Genomic DNA, 17910 nt, shown 5'->3' with positions numbered 1-17910 from the left:
ATTTAATGAGTCCTTGAGTGACCAGTGGCTTGTAATCACTTTGTAAAGATCATTGAACATCTGACCCAATGTAAAGATTTGTATGTCTTCCTTAGCCTAGTCATCAGCCTAACACATTGAATTATTCTTACTATCACTTAAAACATTCATATTTACCTACCTATCTGTATATGAGGAGAAAGCTATATTGGCTCTTTACTTTAGGAATCTAAGGGGTCACATTGATATGGTAAATATTTGATGTTAAAAGGCACATGGATGGCTATGAAAGTAATAGCAAACAAGCTGCATAAAATCTGGAGAGAAGAGGTTATCCCTGTGGTCACCATTTATAAAGAATACTCTGAACAGAATATTTTGTTGAGTTTATGAAAACATTTGTCTATCAGTGGCTGTTACCAATGCTACTATACAGCACATCTTTTGAGACATTCTTAGCAGTGAGGAAGACAAGATGCAACTTAACCACGTGGCCTTCTTACCTTCAGTTGGCTCTGTTTGGAATAGTACACCCAGCTCACAAACTCTTTGATCAGTCACCAGTCAACATCCTTCTTATTAAGTATAAGAAGAACCTGACAAGGCCCAGAAATACATCATTTCTATTAGCTTTGGAGCCATATTGACTGCAATTTAATTTTACAATACTGAACATTAGAAAATTTATGTTTCAGAGATATGGAATTGAAGTATTGCCCCAATGAACCATTAGAAATAAAAAAATACTTTAAGGAAAATAATACATCTAAAGAATTATTTCAAAACTTAGCAGTAAAAGGATGTAGATTCACGTTATCTTTGACCATATTCCAAGAAGGTAGAAAAATCATCTCTATAGTTCACAATTTCCTTTGGGTATATCACAATGCTTGGCATTTAATTGTCCAATTATTTTCCTTAATGGGACCTTGGAAAAAATTAAGATGTATCTAACAACATTGCCAGGTTCGGCAAATAGTTCTTTTAACCTTGAACCAAAGAAGAGTCTTTACATACGTGGTCTTTAAAAGAGCTGTTATGATGCATTACAACAGTTGCAATTGAATTTGTTAGCCAGCCCACCAAATGTACTCTTATTTATTTCATGTGTTTTACTGGCAATTTAGAGAGCAGGCTCAAGCTGAATGACACTTGTAATCTCAAAAAGATCTTCCCATTGGCATAAGAACTTGAATGCTCAGTAGTTTAAAATGGAAACTTTCTCACTCAGTTAAGTATTTTTATTTTCTTAAAGCTGCTGGGTCCATATTTTCTAACCTATGATCACTAAAGATAAAAAGCAAATCTTGTAAATTCCTGTAATAGTGTAATTTTGGATATGATGTGTCTGATGATGAGCTCCAGTCATCTGCCTAGTCTCCACTCTCAAAAAAGAGGATGGGAAAACATACTTATGTTCTTGGGGAGGAGGCTGGGGTATGAGGTTTAGGAGGTGCTGAAGGACGGGAAGATTATATCAAGAATTATAAGGAGAAAGGCTGATAGTTGATCCCCATGTTCTCCGAGTCCCTTGGCCCAGTCTCCATGGCAATTAAGTGGGGTACCAACCAACTGGGAGATTTCTGGAGTTGTTGGCACTGTCCTGGCAATCCCACCCTTCCACGAGACTTAGAATTGTCCCCGTCAATATTTAAACCACAGCTCACAACCTCCACATAGCATCAAACTGTAGCTGGGACCTGGGAGACTATGAATCAATTAGTCAGATACCTGGAACTCCCACCTATCCAGCTGCACAGGCTCACCCTGGTAGCAACCTCAGCATTTTATATTTTCACCTTACTTACTGTGTTACGGTGGGGTTTAACAGTATATACATTACATCATTGACTCTATGACACCATCCATGAAAGATGAAATATTATTCTAAATATCACTAAAAAGAGGAGAAAGTTTCCAAACTCTAATGCCATTAATTATCATGCAAGCCCCAATGTCACAGACAGTAAAATGTGAAACACACACACACACACACACACACACACACACACACACACACACACTATGTCTTGGAGTCTATGAAGTTCAGTCATTCAGACTGAGATAAAAACAGAAGTGCCTACATAAAATATGGTAATGTTTTCTTGTCTCTTTTATGATTATCCATCAAGGCTTAATTTAACTTTGGTTTTAATGAGAAACTCAGACTGGAGCTTTGAAAATTTTAGCCAGCTGCATCACACCTTTCCTTCTGTTTCCCTTTTGAAGATGATTTCTTTGTGCAGCCATTGGCTTTCTCAGCCATCCAGCCTTAATTTCGTCTGCATCTTTTTTGTCTTGTCCTTCTTTATTGCTATATAAGGGAGAAATTCTCTGCCTGACTAGAATGCTTTAGTAAAAGCCAAGAAGGACAAATACTATGATGACATAGTGTATAAACAACAGCATGATTCCCCTTGATGTTCTTTCCCCAAACATAGAGAGGTGAATTTTCTCTATTCGCTGCCTCTTTGCTATTTTTTTAAAGTGATAAATCCCCTGCATTTCATTTGCCTGATTTCTGACACACCCCTGAAGATGTCAAGATGACCTTTCACGCTCTTCTCTGCACTCTAAGTCGGTAACTTGGATAAGAGGGGCCTCCAGGTTCTCTGGCTGCCTCTAATTTCTCCTAGGCTCATGATTTGGTTCAGATATACTGGCTTCCCTGCTTCATTGGGAAGGTCTCTTAGCAATCCCAACCCCTCCCCCATTTCTACTCACCTGGCAAGGACTGGGATATTTTCTTTATCACAAGAGCCATCCTCACCGCACGATGGTGTGGCTGATGGGTTGGAATGGATGCCAAGGGATATTCGTAAACACACAAACCAGAAATGATAACTTGAAAAAAGACACTGACCATACATTCAATTTACTAATTTAACTTCGCAATGGAGTGTGGAATTGAGTTTGAGACCAAGATTCAGGAATCACTGAAATGTAAGTAATAGTTGGGATCAGAAAGTGACTGTCATCACAGTACAGAAGGAGAGAAGAGGAAGGCAAACCCGGGCTCTGAGCACCAGCAGGCATCTCAAAGGCTGGGGTTGGGGGGCGGGCAAGTGATATCAAAGGAGAAATTGCTCTCTGAGGTCAGAAGAAAACTAGGCTCACAGAATCCAAGGGAAAGGAATGTTGAAAAAAGAAGAAAATCACTGGTCAAATGATGCAAACTAATCAAATATGATTTGAAATAAATGTCTTCCTTAGATTTAGAAGTTAGGAAAATTAGGTCGTGTGGTATGAGCCATTGCACAGTTTGGGGGCATATTTTACAGAATAATTAACAGGTCATTTCTGTTTTATCCCAGGACCAGGCAGTCTAATCTCTCTTTGGTAGACTTTGGCAATGTCCTCATCTGCAGTCTCATTTGTCCCTCATCGCAGTCTCATTTGTCCCTCATCTTCTCTTTAGAAGAGGGACTGGCTGCCCATAGCCCAGCTGCACGTAGCCCTTGTGCAGGTGAGAGCAGACACGTACTTATATGGTTGACTGCCTCTGCCTGGGGAAACACACCATTCACTAATCACCTGACCATGGCAGAGCCATTGCTGGCAAAACCCTACCACTAGCCACATTTTCTCACATCCCCTTTCAGCAAGTGCTACAATACCCTGCCTGCAAATTTGCCCTGAGCATATTGTTTCCTAGAATTAGTCCTTTTTTTTTTTTTTCAAGAAAGAGATTTAAAATCCTTTCTTAGGCCAAAACACCTTACTTGGTTTTGAACATTTTGTGGTTTTCTGGCAATTTCTATTTGTTCCTCTGAATATCTTGGTTATTCACACTTCTGCTATCACCTATGAAATCCTGAGTTTTTCAGCCAGTATGGCCGTTTGGACTTATGAATTCTTCCTAGCTTCCATCACTAGAATCCGTGTATCATTAACCCCGAATTTGCAGGATTTATTCTTAACCTCCTGCCCATTCTCACGTTGATCCTTCTGGCTGTAGCAATTCCCGTTCCATCCCAGATCTTCTGTACTCTACTGACCTAGAGAAGCTAAATGCTTCCTGACATTTTCAAGCTTACTCCTGAATCAGGCCTCTCTTCTATAGTACTTTTACAAATGATATGCTTTTTGTTTTTCCTCCTGAATTTAAAAATTAAAAACAATTCCTTGAAGATATAAGGTACTGCTTTAAATTAAAGGGATTTACCCTGTTATAAAAGTAATTCTAATTACACACAACTTAAGAAAGTTTGGAAAAATATATGAAAGCAAAAAATAATGTATAGTTATAATGTGCTAATATTTTGACATTTAACATTGTTGAAATTATTTTCTTATTCTATTTTTAGAGATTTTTTTTAACTTTTCACAATTTGTATTTTTTGACCCATATCCTACACATAATTTTGTATCAGGATTTCTTCACTAAAGGACATGTTTTCTAAAGAGAAATACTGGGAAATAAATATAAACAAAGTTAAGTGAGGTTTCGCTACAGTAGCAGGACATAAACATTTATAAAACATTATAATTTTCCAGCCCTCTTACCCATATCACCTCTAAAGTCATCTTATTTTATTTATGGAGTTTTTAACTATAACCTGCTAACAGTTATAAATATTGTTAAAATTGGCTGCAAGAAATAAACTCTTTCAAGATAATATCCAGAAAATTACATTATCCTTTTCGTCTTTAGTTTCCTGAGCTCATCTTGTACTAATTCAGTACATAATATTTCCTGAAATATATAATATTTGTTCTGTATGTGCTAAAGTGTTGCCTTAAATGACTGTATAAAATTGGAAATTCTTCTGATTATTCATTTTTACTCATAGAATTATGATGCATCATCCGTCAGGGCAGAATTTAGAAAAACGAGAAATGTTACACTAAAACATCGATATGTCTCAATTTCCCAGGAATTACAGTGTAGATCTGTCTGTGTAAAGTTTATTGCCTCAAACTCTATGGTCCCCGTTTACATGACAGTATAAAAACAGTTTCAAAAATGATAAATCAATTCTATCAGCCTATCTTCTCTTTGGCTTTTTATAGTCAGTGATGCTCGCTCCTCCAATAAGACCAAGCATTTCAGTCCAGAAGATCTTTCTTTTTTTTTTTTTTAAAGATTTTATTTATTTGACAGAGATAGAGACAGCCAGCGGGAGAGGGAACACAAACAGGGGGAGTGGGAGAGGAAGAAGCAGGCTCCCAGCGGAGGAGCCTGATGTGGGGCTTGATCCCATAACGACGGGATCACGCCCTGAGCCGAAGGCAGACGCTTAACCGCTTTGCCACCCAGGCGCCCCCAGAAGATCTTTCTGAAGTGTAAATGCCTACCCCCCACCTAGCACATTTTAAGCAGTGTTTTCATGATCACTACCTCTTCATTTAACCTATTAATCATTTAATATTATGAATATCAAATATCTAGGTCCTAAGACAAACAGATGTGTCTCAGTGAAAATCCTGTATCTATCGAAAATAGATACCTTAATTACTCCAGTAAATTGTGTTTTAAAATTTCTTCTAAAATATTTAGCTCTTATAGTATAGATTCTGTCTGGGAGGACTAGAAATACCCTATTATAGCTGAAAAACTAAGCAAAAACTCAGCTGCTGCTGGAAAATGGCAAAAATGCCCCCTTTTGTTTTAAGTAAATTGCAAATGCTTCCAATACTCAAATAATGTAAACTTGAAAAATGGAAAATATTTGTGAATCTAATAAGCTCCTTTGAAAGAGAGAGACAGGATTAAACATCACTTTCCTACATATGTGGTGTGACATTTTTGTTTTGTTCCAAGTTATTTTACTTTTTGTGTGACTCTGGAGTTTGTAAACATGCCATAAAATTTGGTAATTACATAATGATGATTTCACGGTTCTCATTTAGTATAAAGGTGGCTAGACAGGGCAGCAAAATTGATTTTCTTTTTTACCTTTGCAGAAAGAAACAAAAGGAAATTGAATGCAAAATCTGCATTAAGACTATATTAGAATTATAACTCAACAATCTGTTACACATGGAATGAAAACCAGGTGCAGCCAAGTATTAGTTATTGTGCTACAATATTCAGCCAGTGGGTTAAGTTCAAACAACCCTTTGTTTAACCCATGCCTTGTTTTGTTACCCATAATGCTCCAAACGCGTATGACCTGAAACTATCTCTTGTCTCCTCTTGCCAAAGGTACTCAGAGGCAGGACTCTCCCTAGGCAAAATCATGAAGTAGGTGCATCTTGTGTTAATCCCCTACCCTTTCGCAATGATAATCTCACCTTAGATTCTCTCCACCTTCGTGTCCCCAAGTGCCTACTCCAGTTGCGTATTGCTCTGGATTTACCCTGTTTTCCAGAGGGTTCATGTTGTTTCTTGCTGCCTAATCCCTCTTTGACTGTATAATTTTCCTGCTCAAAAAATGCTCAGTGGCTTCCCCAGAGGAGCCAGGCAATCAAGGTTCTCCCTCCTTTTCTTTTGAGTCTTAACTCCCACTGCCCCTGCCCCACAATATTCTACTGCAAGTGAATCACTCACCTTGCCCTTTTTATGTCTATGTCTTTTCCATGCTCTTCCTTTTGTCTGGGCTGGCCTCCATCTCTCATCTCCATCTATGGAAATTCTAATCATCTTTCAAGGTTCCACTCATCTCTATGTCCCCACGTGGCTTCCCTGATCATCCCCAGCCTCTCTCCTCTACACCTCATCTATACCACTCATATGGCACTTACCACATGCTGCTTTGTATTATAATATTTATGTATGTGTCTTGTCTCCAGGCACTGTGCTGGGCGCTTTATAAACGTAATCTCATTTAAATTTCACAACAATCCGATGAGGTAGGTATTGCTTAATCATTTAGCAGTTGAAGAACCAAGGTTCAAACAGGTTAAACAATTTGCCCAAGGTCACACTGCTAGAATGGAACAGAGCTAAGACTTGAACCCAGGTCCAAAACATATATTCCTTCCACAAAACCATATTGCCATCTATTTAGTTCTTTACATCTTCTGAAAGATGGAATAGAAGTTTAAGATGAAGGAAGAAGCCAACTTAGGCTTTCTGATTATCACATGCATATTCAACAAAAAGGTAGAGTTTATTGATAGTTACTATGTTCCTAGCTAGGGCTGATTTGTTAACCATAATCCAGAAGGAATTCAAGTAAAATGTGAAAGAAAAAAATCCTTACCTAAAGTTGTCAGAACAAATAAACATGGCATAAGAAGAGAATGTTCAAGATAATTGATAATTCGAGAAAGGCTAACTAGCATATGTCTCTGGGCACTATTGGAAAATAAGTGCAAAGAAAAGAAGAAAACATGAGGTTGACGAGGAAAGGCTTCCTGTAAGTCCCCTAGGATTTAAACAATCTGTGGTGGTTAGGAGGCTGAAGGTATGATTTCATCCTAAACCTCTCACCAACAAACAATATCTCTGTTGAGTATAAAGCCCATTTTTTCCTTCCACCTCTGTTGTGACATCTTGAATAAGTTAGGAGAAAGAAGATGAGCATTTCTAAGACAGAAGTCTCATCCCCAATGGACAAATTTTACAACTGCCGTCTCCAGTAGCCAGCCATAACCATGGATTATGAGCTGTACCCTGGACAGTTCCATTCTGGGGAGTTTTCAGCCTAGAGCCAGCCTTGCATCAGTCACATGACAGAGGACTCATCTTGGGAAGATTTTAGACTTAGACTCTCTTTGTGTGTGTGTGTGTGTGAGTGTATGCATGTGTCTGTATTTTAAAGATTTATTTATTTATTTGAAAGAGAGAGAGAGGGGCAGAGGGAGAGGGAGAGAGTCTCAAGCAGACTCCACACTGAGCATAAGCCCCATGCAGAGCTCAGTGTCATGACACTGAGATCATGACCTGAGCTGAAACCAAGAGTTGGACCCTTAACCGAGTGGGACAACCAGGCACCCCAGGATCTCTTTGTGTTTTCGCACCACTACCGTTGCTTCTCATTTTCCAATCCCCCAGCTTGTCATATTATCAGTTGCATATTTCTTTAACATGAGTGAGATGCAGTTATCATTAATGTGTTTTCAGTACACCTCTATTACCTTCTGACAGTCATCTCAACTTTGCTTGCAAACTCCCTTCCAATTTATGTATGCTCCCAGTATGCCAATTCCATTCATATATGGCTCTATACTCTTGCTCTTTATACCAATCTTAATAACAATTTTAAAACTGTTCAGGAAAAATAATGCATGTAATCTAAGCTTCAATATAGCAGGGCATACTGGACTTCAAGCCCTATCTTGGAAAGCCTGAAAATTTCCATTTCAGTCATGTGTGAAATCTGAGGAATTCAATGAGCCCAACAGGAAAACTGCCTTCCCCTACACTCAAACTCAAAGCACAAAAGCTCCTTTTTCTTTTCTATAAAGTTTTAATGATTTTTCTTGTCTTCTACAAAAGTCCTCAAAGCTAATTCTTTTTTTTTCTTTTGAAATAATTATAGATTCATGGGAAATTGCAAGAGAAATGTACAAGGAGGCCCTGTGTACCCTTCACCCCATTTCTCCCAATTATTATATATATTTTTTAAAGATTTTATTTATTTATTTGACAGAGAGAGAGACAGCCAGAGAGAGAGGGAACACAAGCAGGGGGAGTAGGAGAGGAAGAAGTAGGCTCCCAGCAGAGGAGCCTGACGCAGGGCTTGATCCCATAACGCTGGGATCACGCACTGAGCCGAAGGCAGACGCTTAACGACTGAGCCACCCAGGCGCTCCCCAATTATTATATCTTAATATAATTATAGTGCACTATCACGGCCAGGAAATCGACATTGGTCTAATTCACTTTTGAATTTCAAAAAAGAAAGAAAAATGACAACCTAGTGAGTTTTGAATTTCATTCTAAATTCTGTTTCTATTTACAAGCAGTAACCAGACCGACACTGTTGGAAACAAAAGGTGGTATGCCCATATGCCCACAGAGAACTTTCTCCCGCATTGCTGATGATCAAGTCTCATGCAGACCCTAGGTCAGTGTCATAGGTGGTGGAAAGGAGCCACAGAAAACGTGAGCTGGGATCTGATTCCGCCTCCAAATGTGTGACCTTGAGCAAGTCACTTGACCTCTCCATCTTCAGTGTCTTCATCTATAAAATGGAGAAACTATTTCTCCTGCCTACTTCAAAGGGTTGTTGTGAGGATCAAATGGGATGATGTGTATGAAGGAGGAGGTAGGCTGTGAATTAACAGTCATGAAGTTTATTGTTCTTTTCTGAAACTACTGCCTGTTACAGAAGTTTAGTTTTTCAAAGGTGATTTTATTCTTAGAAACAGAACAAACCCACCTACTTGTTAGCTACAAGGCCTAGAATTTCCATTATGTGTAAATGACCCTGCCTTTCTACCACTCTTAGTAGGACAGGTACCGGCAATATATGGGACAAGTGCTCTGTGAATCATTATCTGCACACCCCGAGGCATACGATCTATTTTAAAATAAATATTTCTCAACATTTTCTTCTGAAAGGTCGAATGCATTTTAAGTAGTTTTTATTTTTATCCTGACCACAGGATTTATTCTTGCTTTTTTTTTTTCAGCTGTGAGACGTATAATAGGTGCTCTTGACAATAGTGAGAAATTATAAGGATACCAGATTAGACAGCGGATGGTTTATGAAGTAGAAATGGAAATCATCCAAACTGCATTGTTCCTTGGTTTGTCTGGATATATAATATAAACTCTTAACTCACTGGTGGGTTCTGATGTGTGGGTAGTAAAAATGCTAGTCTTGGCAGTAAGGGTGGAAAAATGTATAGGATAAAATAAACTTAAATCAAAGATAAAAGTATTTGTGTGAAGTGAATGTTTTGGACACCAAAATAAAAGTGTTAAGATTTGTTTTCTCCTCTTTCCTCCCTGTATACAGGCTGGCATGGCTCTGACCTATGACCCCACAGCCGCCATACAGAATGGGTAAGTAGACCACATTTTCTCTATTTTAATTGCTAAGGTATCTTTGATCTCTGGCATCAGTGCTGAAGGAAAATGTTCAAAAATGTCTTTTGTTTTAAATCCTTAAACAGAAACTTTAAACCAAACATTTCCTGCCATTGTACTTTTCTTCTTCCCATGTGTGACTCTGACTTCACAGCATCTTCCATGTCCTCTATTCCCACATGATCTCTACCCACATTATGTCTCCCTCCCTCATGCTCCCTTTCTCCTTCCCTTAGAAAAAGTAAGGAGTAGGACGTAAAGAGGGAGCATAGATAGAGCTAGGCTGGAAGACGTATCTGTGTGTCTCTGGGATAAGAGTGTTGCCCTGCTGGTAATTCTGGACTTTAGCTTTCAATTATTTTAGTGTTTTCCCAGTTCATTTAAACACCAATAATGCTTTTGCTGTTTTCTTCTGGCTATCAGGGAAGGGCATTGGACAGAGTCAAGTTAGAAACTTTGTGATTGTGTCTTCTCTCTTTATTTTATTTATTTATTTATTTGTTTGTTTGTTTGTTTGTTTATTTATTTATTTTTCTGGAGTGGAGGAGCAAAGAGAGGCAGGGGAGAGAATCTTAAGCAGGCTCCATGCCCGGCACAGAGCCCAATGTAGGGCTCAATCTCACAATGCTGACATCAGGACCTGAGCCCAAATCAAGAGTCAGACGCTTGACCAACTGAACCACTCAGACACCCATCGCTCTTTGTTTTAATAAGCATCTGGAAATTTATAGTCTCTTACTTAGAATAAGTCACACAGCTTAGGATTCTTCCTTTGAGAAACAAGACTTATACTACATGACCTGACTTCTCAAAAATTCTGTGATTCTGAGTATCTTTGGTTGAAACTCTTTTCTCAGTTTCCAGTCCCTTCTCTTTGCTGTGACTGTCCTGCAATTGACAATAATTATTCTTTGGTTGGTTGGTTATTTTATTTTCACAGCCTTCCATCTTGGATTTCTCCATGGCTTTCAGTTTTCTATTTACAGTCTCATTAAAGAATCAATCAGAATGAAGACCTCATTTAAGATCAATGTAGAGGGATAAAAAGATGCAAACTCTCTTTTCTATTTGTTCAGCTGCCTCTAAAGAAAATCTGTGGGATAGTGGAAATATTTAAATATCTCCTATTCTTAGAGTTATTCATTAAGGCAATGATTTATTCATTCGTTCAAAAAACATCCAATGAGTCTGCCAAGCACTTTGCTATGCTCTACAGATTTAAAAAACATTATATGAGACAGGATCTTTGCCTTCAAGGAACTCATAGTCTACCCTTCCATAAAAGAGTAAACGTGGATGGTAGCCTAGAGAAGGAGTCTAGTCCTTTCTCCCTTGTTGATTAAAACTTCTCTCCAGGACAAAAATTAAGGATTTATCCAGTAAGTGTGTTCTTATTTCCAATAAGGCACTATAAACTTGGTGGGTAACAAGAAGGAAAGAAATGGAGAATAAAGTCCTCAAGAATCACACTGTATAGTTGGGGAAATATATAATTAACTCAAAAGGTATGGAACAAGGCATTATATGCTAAGTGACAGTGACAGAAAATAGGTGTTATGATGGAAGGGAATAGCATGTATTGAACACATGCTATGTACCGAGGATTTTATATTTGTAACTTAAGGTGCTTGGGAGCAGAGCCAAATACATGTAAAAACACGTGTAGTTACAACTGGAAATGTATATACATAAATGGAAAATAGAAATAACAATTGAACGAATACCTATATGTTCACTAACAGGATTCAGTAAGTGCTAATGTTTTACATACTGTATGTGTGTATATGTATTCATCTGTTAATATTCATCTATATTATCTATTATAAATTCCTTCTAACCCAAGCCTCTATGTGAAAGATTAGAAATGCAGCAGTGACCTGGGCCTGGACTGCAGTGAGAGAATGATCCCTTCTGATGGATTGCTTTAGGCAGTCATCTTTCCAATGCATAATTTAAAATCTGAATGTCTTCTCTAAAGACATAATTTTCCAAGTATTCTTCTTGATTTATCACAAACCTAAAGAGAAAGTAAAAAGAGATTTTAGTTCCTAATCTGAGCCACCAAAGGGAGCTTTGGGTTAATGCCATGTTAGAGGCTGTGAGGACAGCATGGAACACAGTGAACATTTCTCCCTTCTACAGGCCCTAACCTCACATTTCAGCTCACTGCCCATACGCCACATTGAGAATGGCTGCGGATCCGTCTGTGCACCTTTAATCACCCTCTCTATCACATGTCTTTATCTGTACCTTAGATTAACAATGTTATGCTCTATCCTTGGAACTATTTGAGGAGTTGCAACAATGCTTCATCCTTTTCCACTGCCTACTTAAACATTTACGGCAATGGATAGTTCCCTCTTGAAACACATTTTCGTTCAGATGCTGAGGATACCCACAATTTTCTTGATCTTATTATCTGATCTACTCTCACTGATAAAGAACTGTATGCCATTGACCAGCCCCTCTCTTCAATACCTTCTTATCCACTGAATATTCCTTTCAGCCTATAGAAATGCTCAAGTCTCTTCCAACTGTCAGGAGGGTAGAAGCAAAACAGTCTTCATGCCAATGATATCACTTCTAGTGAACACACTATTCTGGCCTTCTCTTCACTGCTCAACAACTTCAGTTGTCTGTACACAGTCTTCCAATATTCTTACCTAATGAAACCTATTAAATTATGAAGTCTGTTTTCAAACTTGACTGGAATTTCTTTTGCTGATGTGCCCCATGATCTCCAAATGTATCCATTATAACGGACACCCTTTTAGTTCTTACACCATCTGACATCTTGCCTCATTTGAGTTGCTGTTGTTACCATTTATACCTTTTTGGAAATTTCTTATCTCTCGGATCCCGCAACTCCATTCCCTGCTGATCTTCCTTGCTTTGTACTCTTCCTACTCACTTGGTCTCTTCATTCCTCCTCTTTTGCCTGTTTATACTAATCTTTCTCAGGGTTTTGTCTTTTTCCTGGTTGATCTCATCTATTCCTCTTGCTTTTGGAACCTGAGGACTTCCAAGCTGACACTTGAAGTTCATAAATACATACAGGGCACAGTAATTATTCTTTGGCTGGCTGGTTTTTTTTATTACCTGAGTTTCTAACTGCTTATTAGGTATTGCTCTTAGATATCTTTGTCTATCCCAAACTGAGATCATTAATTGAATCAATGTTTTCCTAATACAAACCAAACAAATTAAAATGAAAACCAAATATGAAATTTGCTTCTTCTTTTTTTTTTCTTAATATTTCAGTCTAAAGCCATTTAGGCCATAAACTCCAGCTCTCTGTGTTCTCTCTTTGACAACATTCTTAATGATAAAATTGGTCATTAAGACATATTCCCTCTATTTTTGAACTATATCTTCACCTCAGCTCTTGCTCCTTGCCACTGGTTGAGTTTATTCAGTCACCTTTCCTACCTGTACTGACCTTTTACCTGTCTCTAATATAGCTTTCCTCCAAAACAGTTTTACATTGTTTTTTGAATATAGGTAGTTAGATAGATAGATAGATGTAATCATAGTAATCATCTCCCTCTCTGTCTGGTTTAAAGTATTAGGTAGACTTTCCCAACTACAGAACAAAACTCAGACTTTCCAAGAATGGCACACACACACACACACACACACACACACACACACACACACAATAATAATAATAACACTCCATGACTTGGTTCCTGAAAATCATATGAACCTTCAGTGAACCTTCTCAGAACATCCCATGACACTTTACACTTCTGTGTCTTGTGTCTCATGGAATTCTCTCTGCCTAGAGAGAATGGTGATTTTTTTCCCCTTCCTTCTTTCCTCTCTCTCTTTCCTTCTTTATGTCATTTTTTTAAAATACTGCTCTCCTTTAAAGGACACAGTCAAGTGATTCCAGGCAGAGGTAGTTACCCAATCAGTCATAAGAGAAACAGTATAAGCAGTGGCTAAGAGTGCATACTCCAGAATCAGCCTGCCAATATGCACATCCAAATTCTGTTATTCACCAGACATGGGCAAGTTGTTCGTGCTTTAGTTTGCTCCTCTGTGAAATGGAGATGACAGCAAGACTTTGCAAGGATTAAAGGAACTCTGTATGGTACAATGTAATCGTCAGTGTAGTATTGATGTTATTGTTGCACTGTATCTCTAGGTACCATGATACGTTTGACAGTCCATTTATCATGTAGCTATTAACACCATATTTATTTCCCTGCTGGGCTATTAACAGTGAAGGCAAGTTCCGTGCTTTATTCATCTTTATAGACTGTTTAACCCAGTATTGTAAATGCTAAATCAGATATAGGAAATGTAACCAATGATATCTTCTTGGCCCCAACAAATTGCCATTAGAGAAACCATTCCTCTTCTCAGCATCAATTTACTCTGTCCCCATGTAACACTTTAATCTGCTTCTCTTTAAGTATATAGCCTTCAGTTTCACCCAAAGTATCCAAACTGCCCATGAATTTATTACATCTTGAGTTAAGAATGGAGTTTTAGAAAGCTCAGACTGTCCATTGTGTTGTTGGTAACAAGAAGACAGAAATTTTATATATTGAAATGGAAAGAATAGGAAGATTGTAATGAATTAAACTTACTCATTTGATACCTCTTCATAGAGATGATTTTAAATATGTGTTGTTCATCTTTGGTTTTCATGTCTTGTACGGTAACATTTTAATAATAGGAAATACTAGAACAATAATTTCTAAGCCTGTAAAATGTCAAGATAACCACAAATATTTTCTCAACATACTGTCCCTTGGGTTAACATTAACATGTGCATCTTGGAGGTGTGGAAGCTGATTTAGAAAACTTACTCAGCATATTAAGGGATCTAACATGAATGTCCAGAATAGAGTATGCTACTCCCTATTCACATTGCTGTATTCGATCTAGCAAGCACCGTAATGCAGGCAGCAATAACCTAACAGAGTGAGAAATGTTTATTGATCTAGGAAAGTAACTGGTCTCATTTTACATAGACCAATCAGTATCCGAAGATACCGTTATAACTCACTCTAATCCAGTTAATATTCTTAAACATTGCTTAATGCTCACTGAATTCAATTCAACATTTTTTTTCTTTTGAATATCTATCTATTCCACTGTTTAAAATCATTTTGGTGATGCAAATTTAAAAAGGAAAAATTTGGTATCATATCAGAGACAATGAACATGCACACGATTCTAATATGAGATACAGTGCAAATAATATTGCGGAGGAAGCACGAAGTACTATGAGATCTATGTATATATTAACTTTTATTTGTGTAAAATCTTCCTGAAAGAATACAAAAGAAATGATACAGTAGTTCTCTGAGGAGGGCCAACCAAGTACTGCAAAGTAGGGGAGAGAGGGAGACTTATTTTTCACTGTTTATATTTTTATATTCTTTTCAAAAAGAAAAGTAAAGAAAATTCATATCATAGGACCACAAAGAAAAATCATCTGTGTTCTAATGAAGGGTTAGAAAGGCTTATTGATGGAGCACTGACATGAACATTTCCTCTTGGAGATGCCCCACATCATAGCTAAAGAACACATTTTATGACCCCGTGGTTTCCCGTAAGTGTACTAAGCTCCAGGGTTTTCTGAGTATGTGGCTAGGTTGTAGCTAGTAGCTTAAATTGTGTCAAGAGTTAAATATGTTCTGAATCCCATAGCCTCTTCATTAATACAGCAACATGAAATTGAAATAAATACTCCCAAATTGAGCTCAACTTTAACTAATGAAGAACAAACATTTATAAATACCAACCGTGGTGAATCTATCCTGTTTGAACTTGGACAGTAGAAAATGTCAGTTCTGTCATCTGCTTGAATCTATCCAAATTATTGCTCTCGAAAAAATTAGTTCATTGTTGCATCTATCTAAGGCTTTGAAGTTTATAGTGAAGAAGTGTCTGGATCACAATGGAAAAATGAAACCTTAGTACTTTTTACTCTAGGCTAACTTACAAGAATAAAAATGCCTATTCTTCTTTCAGAACTGTCTGCCATAAGTCTACAAGTTGTTATTACTACTGCCCTATTGCTTTTTTAGCAGTCCAATATGAAATTCTATCCCTTTCAAATCTGAGTGTGGGAGGTGGGAAATAATCACTCCCCATGTTCAAAATCTCATCTTTCCGGTGCCCTTTTCAGTAAGAGCTGCTGTGTAAAAGCCTATTGGATTGTTTTATTTGAATAAAATGTATTCTTGGGAGGGACGTGGAAAAAAAATGTTTTCTATAGCACTGGTTTGCCAGCTGTTATATATGGGTATTTGATATTAAGTGATACAGAAACCTTATCTTATTACACTAGGAGAGGAATCTAACGTGAAGGATACGGTGGTATTACAATAAAAATGACCAATAACTTATTAATCTTGTGCTATAGTGTTACCCTGAGGATAGCGTTCGTGGTTCTGACTCTAACAATTTGCCTGTGGACGTGAAAGACGAGCCGGTCCTGTTGATTTCAGTGTGCAAATAGGATTTTGTGTGGTTTTCTTCAGTAAAAAACATTCTACCCTGGGGTTATTGATATATTCATGTTATTTTTATTGTCAGTGAAATAAGATTTCACCATATTACTCCTGACTGCCAAATCCCCTGAAGATGACTTTCCTGCAGACAAAATCACGTCCTATTAGTGACCCAGACTTGCATATTCTGAATTTCTGGAGCCCACTTGCTTTAAGGGCCAGAGAGCCAAGTAACTCTTTGCATTCCTTAAAAATATTAAGGTTTTCAAAGGCCAGCTTAGAGTTCTATAGATAGATTATACTTAGTTAACTCTCTTAACCAGTGTGGCCTTTGGTATTTTGTTCAAATGAAATCTCTCCAGAAGCAGCTAGTTCATATTCCTAAGACAAAGTTTCTCATCCTCAACACTTTGACATTTTGGACCAGATCAGTCTTCATGTGGGAGCTGCCCTGTGCATTGTAGAATGTTTAGCAAAATCCCAGACCTCTATCCACTAGATGCCATTAACAGCCCCCACACACACTTGTGACAACCAAAAATATCTCCAGATCCTGCCACAAAATATTCCCTGAGGAACAAAATCACTTCTAGTTCAGGACCACTGGACAGAGTATAAAAGGAACACTTATCATACACATAATGTTATGTGAATTTTAGCAAAAAAAATGTGTGTGTGTGTGTGTGTGTGTGTGTGTGTGTGTGTGTGTGTGTGTGCATCTTAAAAGAATAAACTATTCCCAGGAAAATGGTTTAAGAATTCATTCCCAGTTTTCTATAATAGCATTTTCAAGGCGTAATGCATATATTATGAGATATAAAAACATAAAGTCACATATTTAGAATTACCTTAGCTTTGTTATTATGGCTAAAATGTTCTGTCAATTTTCACTTTCCTGTTTCCCAATAATACTTATTCCTAAAGCATCTATTTGGATGTTTGTTTGTTTTTTAACGTCATTGCCATGTGGTAATGTTTTTAAACCCTAACAGATACATGGTAGGGACTGAGAAGGAGTGGAGAGATTGGGAAACTCACCCTACCGTTCTCTCTCATAGAGCCTGGCCTGGTACATTTTCTTTAGATATGGTTACCTCTAAGCCTCAGATGCAACAAGCAGTGTTTCTTGTCATGGTTTAAGCAAGGGTTTCCCTGTAAATTCACCCAGTTTAAGTTTGGGCTTGGGAAGAGCTTATTTCAGAATACCAGAATTAGGGGATCAAGATGGTGTGCTGAGTCTCTTCTTGCCAGTACATTTTCCATTCTAAATAATTCTCTGACTTGAGTGGCAGTATTGGAACTTGCCGGCAAAGATGAAATATCATTCTTGTGTGATATATAGGATTAGAGCAGATAGAAAAAAATGCATTAAAATTTCTCCCAAGGGTTCCCTTTGTATCAGTTTAGTTGGCTAGTTTCTTTATGTTTCTTCTCCCTGTTTTCCCCATAAAATTCCCTGTAAACTCTGCCTGTCAATCCAATCCTTGGTGCCTTCACTTTTAATACTTCCGTTTGTACATTTTACAAAGTACA

At 37.7% G+C, this 17910-nt stretch overlaps 1 protein-coding gene across 4 annotated transcripts in view; it reads left to right on the top strand.

The window, feature by feature from the left end:
• Positions 1 to 17910, top strand: part of RBMS3 (RNA binding motif single stranded interacting protein 3) — a 678653-nt gene that overhangs the window by 546875 nt on the left and 113868 nt on the right. For all 4 annotated transcript variants that reach the window (XM_087870144.1, XM_087870143.1, XM_045774473.2 and 1 more), the window contains exon 8: positions 9834 to 9880. In XM_087870144.1, coding sequence (XP_087726270.1) covers positions 9834 to 9880 — 47 coding nt within the window. The remainder of the gene's footprint in view (positions 1 to 9833; positions 9881 to 17910) is intronic.

This window comes from Ursus americanus, chromosome 20, assembly GCF_024610735.1.
Source record: "Ursus americanus isolate L20-20 chromosome 20, mUrsAme1.1.p, whole genome shotgun sequence".
NCBI classification, from domain to species: domain Eukaryota; kingdom Metazoa; phylum Chordata; class Mammalia; order Carnivora; family Ursidae; genus Ursus; species Ursus americanus.
Note: the sequence above shows the minus strand (reverse complement) of the source record. Positions and strands in the feature narration are given on the sequence as shown.